This window comes from Oxyura jamaicensis, chromosome 6 (assembly GCF_011077185.1).
Source record: "Oxyura jamaicensis isolate SHBP4307 breed ruddy duck chromosome 6, BPBGC_Ojam_1.0, whole genome shotgun sequence".
Classification (NCBI taxonomy): Eukaryota; Metazoa; Chordata; class Aves; order Anseriformes; family Anatidae; genus Oxyura; species Oxyura jamaicensis.
The window spans coordinates 31,141,903-31,163,401 of NC_048898.1; the positions used below are offsets into that span (position 1 = coordinate 31,141,903).

At 42.2% G+C, this 21,499-nt stretch overlaps 2 protein-coding genes across 5 annotated transcripts in view; both read right to left on the reverse strand.

The window, feature by feature from the left end:
* The window catches only part of ATE1 (arginyltransferase 1), an 85,114-nt gene extending 78,642 nt beyond the window's left edge, over nt 1–6,472 (reverse strand). For 2 of the 4 annotated variants that reach the window (XM_035329851.1, XM_035329850.1), the window contains exons 1-5: nt 6,322–6,472; nt 4,436–4,499; nt 3,027–3,089; nt 2,209–2,312; nt 1,193–1,465 (exon numbers count right to left, since the gene is read on the reverse strand). In XM_035329851.1, the coding sequence (XP_035185742.1) occupies nt 1,193–1,465; nt 2,209–2,312; nt 3,027–3,089; nt 4,436–4,499; nt 6,322–6,409 (592 nt within the window). In that variant the 5' untranslated portion in view covers nt 6,410–6,472. Of the gene's footprint in view, nt 1–1,192; nt 1,466–2,208; nt 2,313–3,026; nt 3,090–4,435; nt 4,500–6,016; nt 6,241–6,321 lie in introns of those variants that run through there. The other 2 variants (XM_035329849.1, XM_035329848.1) reach the window with 1 other exon arrangement.
* A 3,182-nt stretch (nt 6,473–9,654) lies between these two features.
* On the reverse strand, nt 9,655–19,870 carry NSMCE4A (NSE4 homolog A, SMC5-SMC6 complex component). The gene is made up of 13 exons (XM_035329411.1): nt 19,771–19,870; nt 19,710–19,724; nt 19,373–19,667; nt 18,364–18,444; nt 17,658–17,788; nt 16,439–16,590; nt 14,705–14,804; nt 13,732–13,822; nt 13,017–13,111; nt 11,890–11,938; nt 11,085–11,179; nt 10,456–10,547; nt 9,655–9,894 (listed from the first exon to the last, which is right to left on the reverse strand). Exons 3-12 carry the CDS (start codon nt 19,653–19,655, stop codon nt 10,464–10,466), a joined length of 1,161 nt encoding a protein of 386 aa, XP_035185302.1. The 5' UTR covers nt 19,656–19,667; nt 19,710–19,724; nt 19,771–19,870; the 3' UTR covers nt 9,655–9,894; nt 10,456–10,463.
* Between the last annotated feature and the right edge of the window lie 1,629 nt (nt 19,871–21,499).

Here is a 21,499-nt window from a genome sequence, read left to right on the forward strand (position 1 = left end):
CCTTTTCTTCCCCAGAGACCCTCAAGGACTCCTCTGCGCGTGCAGCAGCTACGATCGCAGCACAAAGAGGATTACCCACCAGCTGTGACACGCGGTCTACCCCGTCACAGCAAGCTGTGCGAAGAGCTTAACATCACCACCATCAGATGGAGATTCCAGGCTCTCGTGCCACAGCGAGGGGTGCTGAAACAGCTATGACACGGAAAAGATTACAGGCTGACAATGAGCTTATGCTTTTTTAGGGTAAAGATTTTGTGTCTGAACTCAGTCCAAAGGCAAATCTTTATAATTGTGATGCAAAAGCTTGCTAAGAGATAACGTTCACCTTGGGGGGAAAAAAAATGACCCTGATATTAGACTTATTATATTGAAATTCTGTTAAAAATGTCATCAATATTTCCATACAGTTCCACACAAATCTCTAGAAATGAACATGCATTTACGTTCACTTTTCAGCAGGAGAGCTTTAGCAGTGTAGAAATACTTCAGAAAATAAAATGATCAAGGCTGCCTTACTTAGCGCACAGTTACTGTACTTCCTTCCAGAAATGTAATACTAAGTTCACAGCAAGAAAAAGGTAGAAATGAAAACAGTTTTTCATAATTTCACATCCACTAGGACACTGCTTTTCTAAGCTAAAGTTTGTCAAAACATAAAACAAGGCAAGCTCCCAAACAGATGAAAAATCTCAACTAGAAAACATCATTGCAAAGTATCCCTCTCTACGTATTTTTGAACAGCTTTCTACTAAATAAATTTCCTTTAAGCCTAAGAAATTAAAACGTGTTAACATACTGAATTTATTTCCAGTGCCACTCAGGTCTGGGGCAAACAGTATATGAAAATGTAATAGCGCCGTAAGTTATTACAGGAGTGTATTCACAGGGTGTAAACTCCACAATTTGTATAACAAGACAACCTATGGATATGAAGAAATGTTAAAACAATAATTAAGGTATTCTTATTAGATCTTACAATAATCTTATTAGATCTAGTATGATGAAAATCAATGCAATTTTCAGGAAGAACTAAGAAAACAACACGCAGCAGCTATCAATTTATGCGCTATAATCCCATAGATTGCCAAAATAAAATAACTATTGATTTACTAGGCATATTAAAAAAAAAAGAGGGACTTCAACAACATGCAAATAATGAAAACATTCCGATTCCTACCAGAAGCGTAACTACCTGGCTTGGGCGGCACATGAACAGTTTTAGTAGAATGTGATGGTTCTCCAGGGCCTGCTGCATCTTTATCTACAGGTATCTGAAGAGAACCCGACTCCACCTTCTTCACATTCACTTCTTCTTTCGTTTCAGCTTTGTCCTTATCTTCATTCTCCACTCCCTCTGCGTGATCCTCGTTCAAGGGAGTCAGTTCAGTCTGGCTGACCTGAGATTCACTTTTATATGCAAAATCGCTCGGGACTACATCCTCTATATGGGAATCCATAGGCTCTTCTGTAAACAAGTAAAGACTGTATGAGTTAATTTCTCTCCATATAACTGCAGCTCAAACTTTGCACAATTAAAATCTATATGAATTCTTTTCCAATCTTACAACTGTTCTCCAACACAAAGTTGGGAATAGTCTGAAAAGAGCAATCTTCCTTTATGACCCTATATTACTGGAACCAACTCATAAATGAGAACAGATTTATTTTCTACACTGAAATGGGGCAGTCTTCACTAATCTCGCGTTGCAAATCTACAAGAGGGAAATTAGTATCTCAGAACCAATACAACAGCTTCTCTACCAGAGAGTAGCTGGGTTTGGCGTTAGATAAACAGCGTGGGACTTCTCGGGGGGGCAGCAAGGCCCTGGCACAGGCTGCCCAGAGAAGCTGTGGATGCCCCATCCCCGGGCCAAGGCCAGGCTGGATGGGGCTTTGGGCAACCTGGGCTGGTGGGAGGTGTCCCTGCCCATGGCAGGGGGATGGAACGAGATGGCCTTTGAGGTTCCTTCCAACCCAAACCATTCTGTGATTCCATGAAATTGTGGCAAAGCAAGTCATCTGCCACAATTTGTTCTCTGGGCAGCACAGTGTCCTTGATTCAAAATGCTGCAAAAACAAAACCTAGCCAGCCCTCCATAAAGGGGGCTGCATGAAAAAAACCACACCGGTGTATTAGCCATTCAATCAATCAGCCTTAATCCTCATTTCAAACATCAGTCTTGCTTTCCAACAATAAGAATTTCTTACCTTCACTCACCACTTTTGAAACATCTCCTTTGGAAATAAATTTCGACATTTTCTTCAGAACTTTCTTGTGAGATTTGGAAGTCTGAAATCGCAACGCCTGGCATCTTAAAAAAAAAGAAGTTATGACTATTTCTTTTGAGAAGGATTATTTCAAAGAGAAAAAGTTACAATATGTGTATATTTTCTAATTAATTCTTAAATTTCCGTATATTAAGTGATCAAATATTTTAGCAACACTCTTGAGTTAATAAAAGTTATGTTGTCTTATACTCCATAATATTTTATAGCAATATACACAGACACCATAATCACTAAAATACACCAAGACGACCTGGAGCACTGCAGAAATTAAGCTTTCCTAGGAGGCTAGCACACTGCAATTTTTCACTTGTCCATCTTATATGCACAGCATTGATTCTAACTACTAATGGCAGAAAAGCCTCCTTGGAATTATTCATAACTAGTCAACGGATAGCCTCTCTTTTTTGGGTTACTACGGCCGTGTTTTGGGAATACAGACACAGTGGTCGACCTGCAACCATCGAACAAGAGAGCAGTCACAGGACTCCTGCCTTGGACTACAATCCAGGCACAAAGGGTACACACTTAGCAGACTGCTGGCAGTGAAGTGCTACAGAGCCACTGACAACATCACAGAGCCCCTGACCTGCCTGTGCACGAACCCAACAGAATATATTTAGTATCGTTAAGACTTAAAAAGTTAATCTGCTGTTACGTATTTAAAGCACTAAACACAAATGGCTGGACACGTTTTAAATAGTCACATCAGTTACAGGACCACATCCCAGGCCTCTTACCTTATTGTATACTGAGGACAACACGTCTGATTCATGATGGGTTTGTAGACGTATTTTCCACTTCTAAAAAAATAATAAATATGCATTGATTTCTTGTTGCTTGTACTACAAAATTAATGGAAAACCAGAATTTTGGTATATAAATGTATAAAAACGATACCCTGGATTCTCCAGCGCATTCCTGCCTCAAGGTCCAGACTCCTTCCCAAAATCTGACTGGAAAGAATGTGACAAGAGCTACCCTTGCACATGTTACATTCTTTTACTTCTGCTCCTTGTTAGAGCTCCAGCACAAGGTCCAATACTGATAACAAAATATCAATCCACATATCCCTAAAAACAGGTGTTAGGAAGAAGAGAAGTAACGTTTCCTGTGGTCAAAAGACTCCGTTAGAATAGAACCCCAAAAGGAGAGGAAAAAAAATCCGTCTTCCCTGAAAATATGAAGTTTCAAAATTGATCAGATTCCCATTAGAAAGGAGTTTGATACAAAAGATCCCAAATATATTCACAGATGTAAAGTTTCCACAGATCCTAGCATTAACAACAGAAAAAGGTCTTTTATCAAATTTGCACCTGGTGAACAATCCTCAGGCCTGTTGAACGTGGCCAAGAGATACCCATGATCCTAGCACTGCTTTCAATTGGCAGCTCTTGATCTGTTTATCTGCTTGGCTGTGTTTATGCAGTATGTTTGAAAAAAAACATTCAGATATGTTTAAAAACATTCCTGAAGCCACCAAATTGTCCTTATTAGAGCAGACAGGTTTTCCTGTGCAATAAGGAATAGAACACTACCAGAAATTTCCAAGTTGTTTTAGTTCTTCTATTTACAACTTTCTGAAAATAACCTATGATGAGGGGCACTTAAATCCTCAACATTCATGTTTTTCAAGATGTTGAACAGTTACTTTCAGAAATCCCCCCCATCTGTTTTAAGGGCATGAGATGCAAAGTTGACAGACTGACTGTAACACACATTTGTCAAGTGCAACACGAAGAACAGAACTGATCTAAAACAATATATATCACTGAAAAAAAAAAAAAGAGAGAGAGAATAACACTCAGTATTTGCTTAATTAAATAGTCTTTTAAATATCAATCTTAAATACATTATGCTGTAAAGGTATATTTACTGTTTAATAATTAAAGTTGTAATTCCCACGTGATCTTGTCTAATTTATTATCACCGTTTTTATATTAGGTAGAAAAAGGAGAATCCTCTTTTCCCTGTTCAACAGTGTCATGCTTTAAAATTCATAGAGCATAGGACAAATATTTCCATTCCCACCTTTTATGGAAGCTAGTTAACTGTTTTCAGAAACCTAAAATTTAAATCTGGATTCTAAACTGAATCAAAGCGAAGTTTAATCTAAAAAGGCATAAGGTTATTTTATTTCTAAATTTACCTTCGCCATCCTCTATCTATGAGATCCTGGTAGTCTTGAACTGTCATCGAATGTGCCCACATACCTGAAATAAACAGTAATACACTTGACTGACCATCGTTATGCTCTAACGCATTAAAATATAAAAAGTTCTACAGAAGTCACTGTAAAATTAATCAGGTAACAGCGATTTTAGAATGGATGTCTCTCAAGGACTTGGCGTATTGATAAATCTCATAAATTCATCATTTCAACACCACGTTCCACATTAAGAAAAGCAGCAACAACATAAATCTTTGGATAGAACTGAATACATTGTTAAAGTGCAAGTGAAAAGTTTAAGTTTCACCTGTTACCCTTCCCTAAGGTACACCAACAAAATGACTTTGAAGTGCTCCTTAACTTTGTTAAACCAAGAAACGCTGGGGGAGAAGAGCTGTTTGGGGAGCTGCTGAGGCTAACCCAGCGCCTTTCCAGGGACCTCTCAGGGAGCACTTTGCAGGTGACTGCTGAGCGGAGCAGACCTCAGGGATCTGTCACCTCTGGAGCAGCAAATCAGGGAAAGAGCAGGCTTCGCTCCCCCTTCGGCTGCCCCAAGGAAAACTTGTCTGACCATGGCGTTAAACTCACTGAGCCTTGCCATGGGGATAAGCTGCTGCTCTCTCGGAAGAAATCACTTTGGAAAGACGAGGTTTGGGCCTTAAAATACAACCTAGCTTGAACAAGCAGGCTCAAATCTGATACTCAAAAAATGTAGAACGCTTGTAACTGTTACATGCAGCTACCTTCCACTGGAGGAGGAAGGAACACCACAGGACATATTTGGCACTCAAATGAAGGTGTACAAGGAAAAGATCCTGAACTAGAGCATTTTTACCATCATGTAAAAGTTTGAAGCCGGAGCTCATGCACACTTGCTTTCTATGTTGAATAAAATCACCGCTCTTCCGTGCTTGTCCCACTAGAGAACGCACGCGTGGAGTTTCAGTGACGGATCTCGCACCCAACAAACACAACAGGATAATAACAATAAAAGGTGGACGGTAAGCGTCATCCTTCTAAACAGCCTAAAGCCACGCAGGTATCTCCTCATATAACTGGTATTACCAGGGGGAGATACGCTTTCCCTGAAAGGCAGGACTGCAAGAAGCAAGTCCCCCACAAGCATGCTCTTCCCCTCTCTTATTCCAACAGCAATACACAGATTTCAGGATACTGCGGTTCACTGGTTAGTAACACCCTCCTCGTTTTTCCTCCATGCTGCTCGTTTGACCTTTAAGCGGAGAATTTAAACTTTTCCAGCACGCTAACCGCGCGCTTCACCTCGCCGCACAACAGCCACGGCTCAGACACCCCGACACAACGAGCACCCGGGGCGAGGCTCCGGGGCGCTGCCCCACACCGCTGCCCGGTGCCCTCCCCGCCGCAGGCCGCAGCTCCGAAGCCGTGGGGCCGGGAAGGGCTGAGGCGAGGAGGTTGAGGACGGCGCTTGCTGCCCAGCGGCTGCCCCCGGCCCCGCCGCCTCCGCCCGCTCCGGGCCGTCCGGAGCCTGCAACCCCTCGGTCCCCGCCCGTCTGGGCCGCGGCGGCCGCCGGCCCGCACCGTGGGAGAGGTTGCCGGTCTCGTTCTTGCAGTAGCCGCAGCGGTAGCCGTCCTCCCCGCCGAAGTACTCGACGATGCTCGGCGAGCCGCCGCCGCCCGCCGCCATGCTCGCCGCCGGCACGCCCGGCTCAGGGCAGCGCCCTGCCCGCAGCCCCGCGCGGCGCCCCGGGCCCCCCGGAACCGGCCGCCGCCGCCATCTTGGGTGCGGGCAGGGCGCGGGCGGAGCCGGCAGGAAGGAGCGGCCCCGCCATGTTCTCCCCGGCCGGCCCGGCGCCTCCCTCCATCTTTAGTGAGGGCGGACTCACCGGCGGACACCTTGCCCTGCCCCGAGGCGCAGTACCCGCAGCGGCCGCCCTCCTTCCAGCCGCGGTACTCCACCACGGCGCTGCGCATGGTGGCACGGCTCAGCCCGGCCCGCTCCGCCCGGCGGGGCTCAACCGCCCCGCAGCGCCCCGCCCGGCCGCAGCCCCGCGGGCACGGAGCGGAGCCGGGTCGGGGAAAGGAGCCGGGGCTGCCCGCCGGGCGGGCGCTGTACTTTGGTCACAACAACCCCGTGCTTGGGGCAGGGCGGCTGGAAAGCTGTGCAGAGGAAAAGGACCTGGGGGTGTTGGTCAGTGCTCGCCTGAACATGAGCCAGCAGTGTGCCCAGGGAGGCAAGAAGGCCGACGGCATCCTGGTTGGGTCAGGGGCGGTGCAGCCAGCAGGGCCGGGGAGGTGATCGTCCCCCTGTGCTCTGCTCTGGTGAGGCCGCACCCTGAGTGCTGTTTCAGCTTTGGGCCCCTCACTACAAGGACATCGAGGCACAGAGCGTGTCCAGAGGAGGGCCACGAAGCTGGTGAGGGGCCTGGGACACAAGTCCTGTGGGGAGCGGCTGAGGGCACTGGGGCTGTTTGGTCTGGAGGGAGCTCAGGGCAGACCTCATTGCTCTCTGCAACTCCCTGAAAGGAAGGTGTGGGGAGCTGGGGGTCGGCCTCTTCTCTCAGGTAACCAGTGATAGGACTAGAGGGAATGGCCTCAAGTTGCACCAGGGGAGGTTTAGACAGGAAATTAGGAGGCATTTCTTCTCAGAAAGAGCAGTCAGGTATTGGGACATGTTGCCCACGGAGGTGGTGGAGTCACCGTCCCCGGGGCTGTACAAGGAGAGGTTGGATGTGGTGCTTGTGGACTGGGTTTGGTGGGTGACATTGGCAGTTAGGGGGTGGTTGGACCAGATGATCTTGGAGGGCTTTTACAACCTTAATAATTCTGGGATTCTAAGCCTCAGTGCCCCACTGATGGACAGATCAATATGCCTGATCTGTTGCTCACTTACATCAGTGTGAAATACTTGTGAGCCACATTTCACTGAGCCGTTTGATGCTTTTTTCATCCTAGCCTTCAGAATAACCTGATAATCTCAGAACAAGCCACGAACAGCCTGAACAAGCATAGGTCTCAGCTCCCTGGAGATGACCAAAAATGCTCAGATTGTCCATTCTGAAGAACCCTCACTACCTGACCACATCTTATTACCATCCTCCAACAGTGCTGCTAGCAGCAGCACAGATCAATAACCCACTGCATTCTTCAGCCACCTACTGCTGTACTGGAAGCTCAAGCAGAGTACTAGTTCTGTGAAATGAAAGAGAAATGGTTACTTTTTAAAGTTTTCTTTTTACTTAAAAAAGAAAAAAAAACAAATCACCCTGCTGACTGCAGTACAGGGCTTCAGAAACGAAAAGTAGACCCTCGTTACCCAGTACCCGTTACTTCACTCTCTATAATATAAACCCCTATATAATGATAAAAGGAATCCTAAAGATAAACAATCTTAGAAACTCCAGAGACGGTGCTTAGAAGCACATTTTCTACAGACGGAGCAAAGTTTTATTTCTTTTAAAGAAAATAATGTTACGGCCTAACACAGCTGTCCTACCTACGTTACAAAACCAAATACACGTGGCCATCTTCACCGTAATGACCACGAAGTAGGTGGGTTTAAAATTTTTGGTGATAGGAGAACTGCCACCAAAAAAAAATCAAGCCTGGATAGGGGGAGAGCAGCCTGCAGGCCCCTCAGGGAACTAGTTGGTAAGGCCCCCTGGGAAACTGCATTTGAAGGCATTGGGGTCCATCAGTGCTGGTCAATTTTGAAGTGCATCTTACGAGCACAGGAATAGGCAATTCCAAAATGTTGGAAGTCAAGCAGGCAGGGCAGAAGGTCAGCTTGATATGCAGGGATCTTCTAGAGCTCAGGTGGAAGAAGAGAGTGTATGGCCACCAGAAGCAAGGTTAGCTGACACGGTAGGACTACAGAGATGCTATCCACCATTGTAGGGAAAAAATTTGTGTGGCCAAAGCTCAATTAGAGTTAAAGCTGGCCAGTACAGCGTAGGACAATAAAAACAGCTTTTTAAAAGACATTAATCTCAAAAAGAGGGCCAGAAATAGCATTGGCCCATTACTTGGTGAGGATGGTCACCTCATAAAAACAGACATAGATAAAATAGAGACATTTAATGCCTTCTTCACCTCTGTCTTCAACATCAGTGATGGGCTCCGGGACCTCCAGAGTTCTGAGATGGAGAACTGTAACTGCAGGAACGATAAACTGCCATCCGACACCGAACTTGTACAGGACTTGCTGCTCCAGCTGGACACATACAAGTCTACTGGGCCCAATGGGATTCATCCCAGGGTGAAGAGCTCAAAGAGCTGGCTGATGTCATCACGAGACCTCTCAAATATTTTTCAATGGTCTTGGGAATCCTGAAAGGTCCCAGTTGACTGGAAGCTGGCAAATGTTGTTCTAGTTTTCAAGAAAGAAGACCCTGGCAATTACAGGCCTGCCAGTCTCACTTCAGTGCCTGGTAAAATTATGGAGATTACTCTGGGAGTTACTGAGAAACACCTGAAAGACAACGCAGGCATTGGTCACGGCCAACACAGGTTCACAAAAGGAAAACTGTTTGGTACACTTAATTTCCTTTTAGGACAAGGTTACCCACCTAGTTGACCAAGGGAAGCCAGTAGATGTAGTCTTTTTGGATTTCAGCAAAGCTTTCGTGCTGTCTCTCACAGTATCTTTCTGGACAAGATGTCCAGCATACAACTAGACAGATACATAACACAATGGGTGAACAATTGGCTGATGGGTCAAGCTCAAAGGGTTACAGCAATGGGTTACATCAGGCTGGCAGCCAGTCACCAGTGACGTTCCCCAGGGCTCTACTTTAGGGCCAGTTCCCTTCAACATTTTTATAATTGATTTGGATGCAGGACTCAAACACATATTAAGTTTGCAGGCGATACTAAATTAGGAGGAGCTGCTGACTCCCCTGAGGGTAGAGAGGCCTTGCAGAGAGATCTTGACAAATTAGAGAACTGGGCAATCGCCAACCTCATGAAGTTGAACAAGAGCAGGTGCTGGATTCTGCGTCTGGGACAGGCTCCCTAGGGCAGTGGTCATGGCACTGAGCCTGAGGGAGTTCAAGAAGCCTTTGGACACCGCTCTCAGGCATAGGATTGATTTTGGGGGGATCCTATGTGGAGCCAGGAGTTGGACTTGATCGATCCTTGTGGGTCCCTTCCAACCTGGGATATTCGGTGATTCTATGATATGATAAACTTTATCATAAATATTGGTGAGAGACAACGAATGAAAGAAGGGGGGCAGCATTTCATTTTTATGAAAGCTTTTGGAAGTGTCAGTAAAGTTTACAGAAAGCCATAAATAGAGCCATAATAAATTGAAAGGTTACGGTAACTGTGTCATGTGAAAACAATACAGCTTATATAAAGTACCAGAATGTTCCAATGAAAATAAATTTAATATTACAATATATACATATAAAATCTTATTTGAAGGTAACAGTTTAAAATATTTTTCTTTAAGGCACCTGAGGGGAAAAAAACAAAAACAGAAGATAGTAAGGTTTACCTCACTCCCCACACAGTTGAGATAATAAAGTAATTCTGTAATTGTTTAAAGGATTTTGGAGGGAAATAGACTGTATTACCTTTCTGTTTCCCTAAGCCCTTCTTCAGACTAACTCTACTAACTCTCTCAACTAAACTACTCTCAACAAGATCAGCTGTGAGTGTGTTAAAAAAATAAAAATACAGAAACTATGCTATGGTTCTTCACAGCATTACATTTCAGGTATCCATATACAATTTCAAAAGTGAACTGAAGTGTAGAACTAAACTGACTATCAAATGTAAAAAAAAAAAAAAAAAAGACCTTTTCTGTTAATTACCACATAGCAGACTAGAGACATTCTGACCCAAGAAGAGATCAGGAATATAGAACAGTCAGAATGTTACACAATTACCTCACTTATACTGTTTCTACATATATAATCACAGATATTTCTCTGCCGTACTTACGCATTAACAAGGAATGCATGCACTGTATGTTTATTTATTTTGATTTATTAAAAAGAAGAAAAAAGACTTACTTGAAGAATTAAGCTATCTCCATTTCATCTTCATTACTATAGGCAGGAGGGCTGATCATGGGTTCTGTTATTTCAAACGTTTCTACAATGTCCTAGGTAGAAATGACAGAAGGTAAGTTAGTTACAGGAACTGATTTACTTCGATACAATTGCAGTTACTGCCTGGTAAATAGTTTCTCAAACTAAAGCACTACTTCACATGACTGAGTCTGTTCTGCACATTGAGTGACAAAGGAGAAAAGCTGTATGTACTAAGAAACTTCTTGTGGAAGGCTTATCAAAAAATAGCAAACGTCCCATCTAGAAGCACGTACCATCCATAAGGGAAGAACCATTCTGTAGTTACGCAGTCCTCGTAAAGCAGGAAAAGTGAGTCACTGCACAAGTTAAAAGTGCTTAAACTGACAGGGCTTTTTGGATCAAAGATGAATCACTGTGCCACTTCCCAGTTTGCTTCCAGTTAAAAATGCCAATTAGATTTGTAGTTGTTCTAGAATCCATGAAATTAAGTGCAGTGATGAAATACACCCGTACTCATCCGAGTACATTATCAGCACAGCTCTCGGATGTGTTCTTACACTTGGGGAAAAAAAATAAATGAATCAAAGTTACCAAGTGTTATCTCATACCTTCCATTCTTGACGGCTCAGGGAAATGACAACTTGGTTCCTTGCTCGATTACTGTGGTCATCATCCTTTCTTCCTTCATTTTCTTTTATGGGCTCTGTTCAAAACATTAAATTTTCATAATTTTACAGTTGTTAGGTCAGTTTCCTTCAGGACCACAGAAGCTTCACAAAGCTTAGTATCAATAATACAAGGATTAATATCAATAATACATACTCCACTAAATTCCTCTCTACCAGTAGCCTGTACTATACGCTGCCCGGGAAGTTTCTTTAGTCTTACCGATTTTAAAAAGTTGGTTTCTAAATTTCTGAGTCCCAGAAGGGCCTAAGGGCTTATCCGTGTGTGAAATCCCACCAGATCACAATCTAATTGATATCCCATGAAAATAAAAGTTGGAGACCTCATACTTAGGATGGTATTTCCTTTTCATCTGTTTTCACATTGCAGCGCTTCTTAACTTAGAGAAAGGAAACATCCTGCATGCAAAATCATAGCATAGCATTCTCAAAGCATAGCAGCACTCATGTTACTATTAATTATTACTTTCAAGGTAACAGAATAACCTTTAACTTCTATTAATTGAATTCACTTGTAGAAATACGGAAAAAGTCTATTAAACTGATTTATATGTTTAAAGAGTCTCAACCTTTTTGATTACTCTTAGAAATTTCTTCAAGCCTTCAATTACCTTCACTGCTTATTCCCAGATCTCTGCTGTTGCAGCTAACCATATACCTGAAGCTGAACACATAAGGCCTAGCTACTTTTTTAAAAAAATATGTGTTCTTTTAAAGCTAGACTTACCTATTACTGGCAATTTATCATCATCCAGCTTTAATCTTGCAAGACCATCCTGAAAAAATCAGTAGGATTTAAGATTTCAGATATTAAATCTAAATGAGATAATGCACTGATATATTACATCATCATAAACAAATACATATGTTGAACAAAATAGGAAAATATATTTGATTACAGAACTTATCAAGGAGAATGCAGTTGCTATAAGACAGCTGGTGACTGCTGGATTATAAAAAATTGATTTAAAAATCATTATAATTCATTTAATATTTAGTTCTTCATAATTGCATCACTACATACAGTTAACCCCCTGAATTTGGTCAAAATGTGGTTTTCATTGGTCAAAATGTATTTTTATTTTTTTCCCTTTCCCTGAATTTAACAAGCACATTTTATTCACTAGAGAGAAATTAATAGTTTGAAACACAAATCTATTGAATCAAGTACAGCATAATACATCGCAGAAGAACTTTGTATGGAAAATAAAATACCAAGATATTTAGTTGAAAAACAACCTTTAAACGAGTAAGTCAATGAAGATGCAAGAATGAGAATGAAAGCACAAAACTGAAAGCTAGTTATAATGCCAATTACCAAGATCTTACAGTATGAAAGTACAATCTTCAAAACTTCACTCATGCATAAACTTTATAAAAACAGTAAAACAGACATATAGCTATACCCTTGGGCTTCACAATGCTTAAACCTTATTATGCAGCATAATAAGCTTCTTGGCACTGTGAGCTACCACAAGGACATTTTTAATCAAGTAATTATTAAAATGTGTTTTTTTTTTTAAAAAATAGCAATCTCAGTAACTCTTCTATGCTCTACGAATACTCTTCTATAATCTATAATAATATACGTACACTAGAATCCTTTTTTTAAATGATATTGATAGCAAAAATTTCATTGTTGTCGACAAATTGACTGGAATAGTAAGAAAAAAAATCTAGTAAAAGTCTATTTTTATTTTTATTTAATTCCTAAAATATAGAATGTTTGTGGAAAACAAGTCAGGAATGCAGATGTTTAAATCCTAATATTTCAATACCACACAGAACAACAAATCAAGATTTCCATATAATTCCAGCATTTATAATAAGATGCTGGAACATGTCTCGCCTTACCCTTATGATGAAGGACACATGGAAGATGTTTTCCACAGTGCGTGCAAAAGAGTTTGGATCAATCACAAGATCGAAGAAGAAAATAGGTGTACAAGCTGGAGATGTAAAAGTGGGTTAGTTAAAAGAACAGGTGATACACACTGAGCTAATACGTATAAACACAGACTTAACATCACTATTCTCTTTAAAATCTAAGTAAATATTTATGGTAACTTTACTACAACGCTGAATTCCCAACTGCATATGTGCAGAAAGTTTCCAGAGAATATTTCATTCCGTCTTCTGTAGGGTGCACGCGTGTACACACTGATTTCTGGGTATGCCGCTATTTGATTTCCTTCTTAAAAAAAAAGGCTTCTACTACTAAGAGGAGGGTAGGATTTCAAATATAACTTTGCTATCAGAGAGGTTGCAGAACATCCACCCTTGGAGACGTTCAAGAACAGGACAGGGTCCTAGGCAACTGGCTCTATGTGGCTCTCCATGACTCTCAGAGGTCCCTTCCAACCTCAACCATTCTGCGATTATGTGAAACCCCAACTGATTAGTGTGCAGAAAGAATATCTAGTCACTACGTGACCTTCAGCATAAAGATTTTTACTTAATAGCTCCATCTAATTCTGTTTCTATAGTTTAACAACTCGTCACCGTGGAAGATGAAGAGTACTCATTTTCTCAAATGAATGAGATAAAAGCTAAATTGAATCATACTTACGATCATTTTTAAAGTGAGTCTGTAATAATCCCAAGATCCTCTCTACTTCTTTTTCTGTAGCTTCCTGATGAGACTCCTCCATTTTTTTTAGCTGGAAGAAAGAATCATAATTTCATCTAATATAACTGCTGTTATAAGACAAGAATAAGAAATGGTTCTTGTATGAACGTGTTATGTAAAAGAAAATTCTCTTTGTGCCACACATGCAGTGACAGACACTAATGCGAACTTGAGACAACTTATGAAGTGCTTTGGGAATAAAGTTCACATTGTAAAATATCAAACTGAAAGGTCACAGTTTATATGGTTTGAGCTTATTTATAGGTCTACTCTTCTATTTTCAAACAGTTCTGTGGAACTGAGGCACTAAGTCAGCCCTAGCACAGCTTGAGAGTTTAATAAATAAGTTTGTTTATACAGAAAGACAGGTTCTGTTGCTGTTGTTGCTTTTTTGTTTGTTTTGTTTCTCCCCCCAGAAAAGGCACCTAAGTTTTCACGTTGCCCTGGTTTTGTCTGGAAGTTTACCTACTCCTTGCCTCCCCCATGCAAAGCACATCAGAGCAAATAAACTCGTGCACTTGTCTTGGTCTCTTCTCATGATGATTACTGTTCCAGGCACTTCACTCTGGAACATGGCCAACGATGCAAGTGGATAGGTAGGCAAACATCTATCATTTATCATATTTATCATTTCCTTTTCTATTTATCAATTCAACTTCTTTCCCCTTCAAGATGTATCAACATCTTAGATTATCAGAGTTGCGAAATCTCAGTAAGCTGGGAATTCTCATTCTTCGTGAGACATTTATCATCATCTTCCCCTCTTAAAACTGATGGAAACACTACCACACACTACCAAGATCTTTCTCTGCTGCATTTTGTCACAGTTCTGCAGGTACGACAGGGCATTTTACACCTCTTGATAAGTAGTAATGCCATACAATTCATTAATAAAAGGTAACTGTTCACAAACCTGAGCAGGCATTGCCCGTTTTAGTTCTCCTCCTGCAGCCTTTTTCTGCCTCTCAATCCGTTGCCTTGGTACAGGAGGATCAGACTTGAAAGATCCCAACCTAAACAGAATAAAAAGAGCATACATATGAAAAATGATTTTTAAAAAATAGACCTTGTATAAAAAGAGATGGACTCAGGAAAATGTTGTTTGGCTTTTTTTTTTTTTTTTCCTGGAAATGAGTACTATGCTTTAATTATTTAAAATGAACATTTTTCTAATATTTGCACACCTTCCATCACAAGCAGATCACCATTATTTAAGACATCAAAATGCAACTAATGAGACGGGAAATAAAACAAAGTCAGTTGTAGTCAGTTTTGTCTCAAGATCATAAAAATTACTAGAACATTTTATACTTACTTAGAGTTGAGATAAAGAAACATAAATTTGAAATATCTCAAGTAGCGATCCAACATCAAGTATCAGACACTGTACGATCACATTATTGTATCCAGCAAATTTCTTAAAGTTAGGGAGTGGAAGAAGCGCAGAAGCATAGACAACTGCATAATATTCTGCCAACTCTACTGCTGCTAATTTACTAAAACTAGATCCTGCCATTGTAGGCTGAGTTTGAGACTGGAATTGAAGTGTTGGCTATAAGCCAAATGACTAATGGTCATTTCACAGCAGCTAAAAAGTCCTACTAAAGAGATTGCCTAAAGCATAAAAAAGAGAGATGACACTGATCCTACTGCCCTGGTTTCAGTTAGGACAGAGTTATTTTTCCTCCTAGTAGCTGGTAGGGTGCTATGTTTTGGATTAGGATGAGAAGAGTGCTGATAACATGCTGATGTTTTAATTGTTGCAGAGCACTGCTTACACCAAGCCAAGGACTTTTCAGCTCCTCGCTCTGTCCTGCCAGCGGGCAGGCTGGGGGTGCAGCAAGAGCTGGGAGGGGACAAACCCAGGACAGCTGACCCAAACTGGCCAAAGGGTTATTCCATAATTCCATACCATCTGACGGCATGCTGAACAATAGATAGGGGTGGCTAGCCAGGGTGGGGGGCCGGATGCTCAGGGATGGGCTGGGCATCGGTCAGCGGGTGGTGAGAAATTGCATTGTGCATCACTTGTTTCGTACACGCTATTATTATTTCCTATCTTAATAAACTGTCTTTATCTCAACTCACAGGCTTCACTTTCCCATTTCTCTCCCCCATCCCAGAGAGGGAGGGGGGAGGTAAGCGAACGGCTGTGTGGTGTTTAGCTGCTGGCCGGGTTAAACCACAACACCTACGAATGGCCACCCAAAAGTAATCAGGTGGTTTCTCTTCTGAAGGAACAGCAAAAATAAAGGTTCCTCAATTTGTACTTCTGCCTGCAGCTTGTACAGGGAGGGAAAAGAGAGAGAAGAGTCGTCTTTCAAAGGAAAGAGAGACACTTACATCTTCTGGTTTTAGTTTGAGACTGATAAATCGGACGTGCCTTGCTACCCCTGCTATACAGATATGATATTTTTGTATCCAAACCAAAAACAGTATCAAACACGTATGACAAATCTTGAAGATAAGGAATTCAACATAGCAGAACAGAGGCCATGTAGATGTTCTTGTAAACACTTTATGATCGGAGATTAAACTCTACTCAAGACCAGGGCATTAAAGGCAAGAAATTTGGTTTTTAGAATGAACACCAATTAGGGCCATTAGCCTGTGCTGCAGCATATACTATTTCCTTAAATAAACTTACATGTAGTGAAAAGAAGGTGCTCTTCTGAAGTACTTTTCTGCTTCTTCTCCCAGCTTATGCCAGGCATTACTAGGTAAATAGCCAGCTGAAATGTTCTCGGTATCGCTATCATTTCCATCGACTTCGATACGATTTATACCCATGAATGTTAGCTACAAAAGAAAAAAAATGCAATGAAAATTCACTTCAGGAAAGATGAGCAGACAGATTAATGGTAAAATCCTGTATTATGATGTCTGTCCTGCTAAATTAGTATTTAATATCACTGTATAACAAATGAACCTTGGCTTTCCTGAAGATAGTGAAAACAGAAAAATACATTCAGACTTGTGACAAATACAAGAGTTACACCGTCTGATATTTTATTCCCTTTGATTAAAGGAAGTTAAATCCCTAAATTTAGATAAATTTTAAATAAACTAAGTGACAAAATCCAGTATTAGTATTTAGCAATGTATTATTTTCATATAGAAGCGAATGACTTGTAGTTCTTCACAGTTCTTCAAAACAGAAACACCATGTAATAGAATTGCATGGACCACAAGAAAACGGTGATCTCATTTCAAGAGATCTTAAGCTTTCAGATATGCATCAGTCTTACATTTTCCAATATTTCACTAGAACCAAAGAAATGCATTCCCCTCCCTCAATTAATCTGTTTCTTATATTACAGATGACAACAGAAGCTAGAGAATATTCATAGCATTTCATGTTTTGAAGAGTGTTTCAGTGCTATTGTGAATCCACTCTTCCATCCATCCACAATAAAAGCAGTCAATCATGGCATGGCTAAATGTCCAAATAACACAAAGTCCCATCCCACGAGTCACAAAGGACCCTGAAAACTTCATCCAAAAACAAACAAAGCATTGGGCAAGATAAAGACACTAGTTAACTAATGTGTAACTACTGAACATGGTCAAAAAAGCATATAAGACTATCACAAGAGCACAAACTGACAAAACTGTGATGAAGTAGCAGGGGGAAAGGAGATGCCTACATCTGCAAGTTGAGATTTTCCCCTATGCAAATTGGAAATGCTGAATACACGATACATGATTTAAAATAAAACTAACCAGAAAGTTAATCAAAGAAATTTATGGGAAGACTTAAATTATATCAGAACTGTAAGGTACTGCCTGACAATCTTTTATGATTCTATAACAAAAAGGGTAAACCTCTAGCAAAACCGTTAGCAAATTCTGAGTCTGGAACTTACCAAGTCTTCTGCAAACGTTAGCGAATCAAATGTTGTCATCTCTGAGCGCAACTCATTAGCTTTCTCCTTTCCTAGATTTGATGCTAAGACGAGAAATTGGGCATCCAGCGCAGCCTCTCGTGCACAAGAAACTGTTACAGAAGAAAAAGGCTGTATATTAATAACATGTCATTACCAGAAACAATTAAATTTAGCACACAAAGCTCTATACCCAGGATACTCTGTAAATAATCTTATTGCTATGAGCTCTAGTGCAATTACTTACAGAATACTCATATTTCCGTAAAAAAAAAAAAAAAAAAAAAAAGGTAGAGGATAAGCCTGGCAAAGGCAAGCACGAACAACTAACGTTATCTTGAAGAATAAAGTGTGTATTTCATTGACATGTTTTTGTTTCCCTCCAAGTGAAACAAGCCTACCTACGCTAAAATCTTGGGTACTGCTTGTGTACATTTTCCTAGAAAGTCAAGATAAAGCAAGAAGCATTTCTAACTGCAAATAAACATTAAAAAAGAAGAACATTAAATATCGCCTTATTCAAACAATTCCTCTTCAGCTTACCTATTTCAAGTTATACATTAATATTTATGCTGAAGTACTTGGATAAAAACTTCATCTTCTTGCCATTTTGTTTATTAAGGCGTCATTTACTCACACTTGACTGTCAAGCATTCACCTCTAACAAGGACTACAGAATTTGTTTTACCTCCACTGAACAGTTTATTGGCTTCTTCCAAGGCTTCTGTCAGTCTGTTGCTTTTTGAACTCAGCATATCCTCACGATTTTCTAGGTGGAAAGGACGCAAATGAAATCCTAAATTACTTAAAGATGGAAGCATCAAGAAATACATCCTCCTTACTCAAAACTGTCTTGTTTGAATTAATTTATAAATAACAGATATGGAATATAGTCATACATGCATTGCAAGATTTTTATAGTCTCTGTTCTTACTAATGATAATGTATTAGATTGGTTTGGAGGGGTAATTTTCCATTTACTTCAATGGAATATGATTCACGTGGCTGAATTTATGCAGAATTTCACCACTCCAAAATTCATTTCATTACAAGCTCAAAACCTGGTAGATCCGATTCCTGTTAGTCCCAGTCAAATATCTATACCTGTGCCAAAGCAGCCACCAGGTGCTGTAGTTTTCTTTGTGTCATTCACGTTACACATGCACATTAATCAGGGACTTTCAGGAAAAAAAACAAATGAAGAACAAATGCAAAAATGGTGATTTCTGAAGATCACTGGGCAAAATGACTTATGTGTAACGGTACAAGTACGATTTAACAGGGCTTTCAGACGTCCAGTTCTCAACAGCTACACACATTCCTTTAAGAACGTACTAAACGCATGGTCATAATGCTGTTGTTTTTCTTACACAAGCACACTGGACCATCCGTAAACTGTGCTGTATTCTCTTAGAAAACAACCCTACAAACGTAGCGAGCCTGCAGAAGCCAACACCACATCCTCCTAAACCTGGCAGTGCCTCCTCGAGCACCCGCTGCCACACTTCAGAGAGAAAAGGGCCATAATGTGTCTCCACACACACGGATTTTAGACATGTAACATATAACCCCTGCACATGGAAGCGGCAGAAACCCATCCTCCCTTGTGTAAACCCCCCAGCGCTCCCCGGCAGGCCCCTTGCCAGGGCCCTGATGGCTCGGGGGGGTCCCAGCCCCGGCGCTCGCCCCCCGCTCACGCTGCACGCTGCAGATCAGCTCCCGGTACTGGTTGCGGATCATCCTCCTGCTGCGCTCGTCCTCGCGGCCCTCCGACTCCCGCAGCCCCTCTCCTCCCTCCTCTTCCTCCTCCTCCTCGTCTTCCCCGACGGCCGGCGGCCAGCCCAGCCCGCCGGAGAGCCGCCGCTGCCTGCGCTGCGACGCGGAGCCGTTGTGGGAGTCGGGGGGCAGCGAGAGGCGGCTGGAGCCCGAGCCGGAACTCCGCCGGGAGGGCAGCTCGCCGCTTCCGCCCGCCTCCGACATCGCCGCCCGCTGCTCGCTGCCCCGGGGCCGGGAGAGCGGCCACAGCGGCCGCGGGGCAGGGGCCGAGCCCTGCAGCGCCGGGACCGGCTGCGATGGCGCCGCGGCGGGGCGGGGCCGCGGGCGGCGGCGGCAAATGGCGGCCGCGGCTCGAGCTTGAGGGAGCAACGGGCGGCGGCGGCTTCCCGCCCCTCGCTGGTTCACTGACAGAGCGGCACCAGGGCCGGCATGGCCCCGGCAGGGGGCGCCGCCTGCACGGCGATGCGGCCCCGAATGGCGGCGGCTCCGCGGCCGGCTGGGAGAGGCGGCACCTGCCCGTCAGCTCGGAGGGAGGGCTCCGAGCGTTCACTGGGGTTAGGGGTGGGAAGCTGTGGTAAATAAATCCGTGGTAAACAGCGAACGGGTGGGAAGCCGTGGTAAATACCAGCAGATCGCATCTGCTTTCAGGCTTCTCTGACATCTGAGGGCAGATGAGGTAAAAAACGCAGGCAAAGGGATCAGGCACCTGACTGGGCATCTCCGTTACACACATCACAGAATCACAGAATCATCTAGGTTGGGAGAGACCTCCAAGATCACCGAGTCCAACCTCTGACCTAACACTAACAAGTCCTCCACTAAACCATATCACTAAGCTCTACGTCTAAACGTCTTTTAAAGACCTCCAGGGATGGGGACCCAAACACTCCAATGCCTAACAACCCTTTCCGTAAAGAAGTTCTTCCGAATATCCAACCTAAACCTCTCCAGCACAACTTTAGCCCATTCCCCCTCATCTTGTCACCAGGCACGTGGGAGAATAGACCAATATAATACACACAGATTAATTAGTCATTAAGTAAGGGTCTGTGCTCCGGCACATACATTAACAAATGTCTGCTCTGAAGTGGAGCAGACTGGTAAGTTGGCTGATCAGGAGCAGTAGCATTGTTTATACAAAAGACACCAAAGTTAGATGTGAGAACCTGTGTTATTAATTTACCAGGCTGGAAGAAATATTACCGTCTGTATTTTTAAATGACCCAAAACCAAGCATTACAAGTCTAGAAAATTCAGCTATATTAAAATTTTAATTTAATGATGAGCAGTTTATATTACAGACCAAACCCATATTTTAATATATAATTTCACCTCTCTCATTCCATTCTTCTCCCTGTACCAGCATCATTAGAGATGAGCTTAGTGTGATGCCGGATCTGGCTTCCACTTAGGAGCAGTGGGCCAACTAATGGGCACTCTTTTCTCATACTTGACCAAAACCAGCGGAACTGTTGTTAAATACCGGTTGTTCAGGAACTGTGCTGATCCGTGCAACTGGATTGCCCACCACAATAAATCCCTTGTGTGAATCCATTGACTGCAACAAAGCTATCATAAAGGGTGACTTTAACCAAAAACATTGTTTCAAAGGCAACAGATGCCACAACATTTTGTCTTTTTAAAATGCTTACCCTATATAATTTGACACAGAAATTCCAGATTAGAAGAGTTTTATTATAATACACGGTTAGAGTAACAACACTGAACATTAAAAGTTGACTTTTAAGAACTTTGTTAAGTGTAAGCATATGCCTTTCCTTTGCAAGGAACCTAGGAATGTATTTGTAGTTTTCTCTGCTTAGAAGTTCAGATTAATCCTGCAAAATATAAATAGATTTCACAGTACTTCATTATGTGATTAATACTATTGTGTTGCTCTAATTTTGTTTTTCAATGCAAAAAGGTCAAATTATAGTTTGGACTACTAAACAATTTTCTATTCTTTGTGTGACTGTCAAATTTGTGTCTCAAGTTGATTATGAGCAATACGCTTTTAGACCCTAACGCAAAAAGTCTCACGAGAGGAT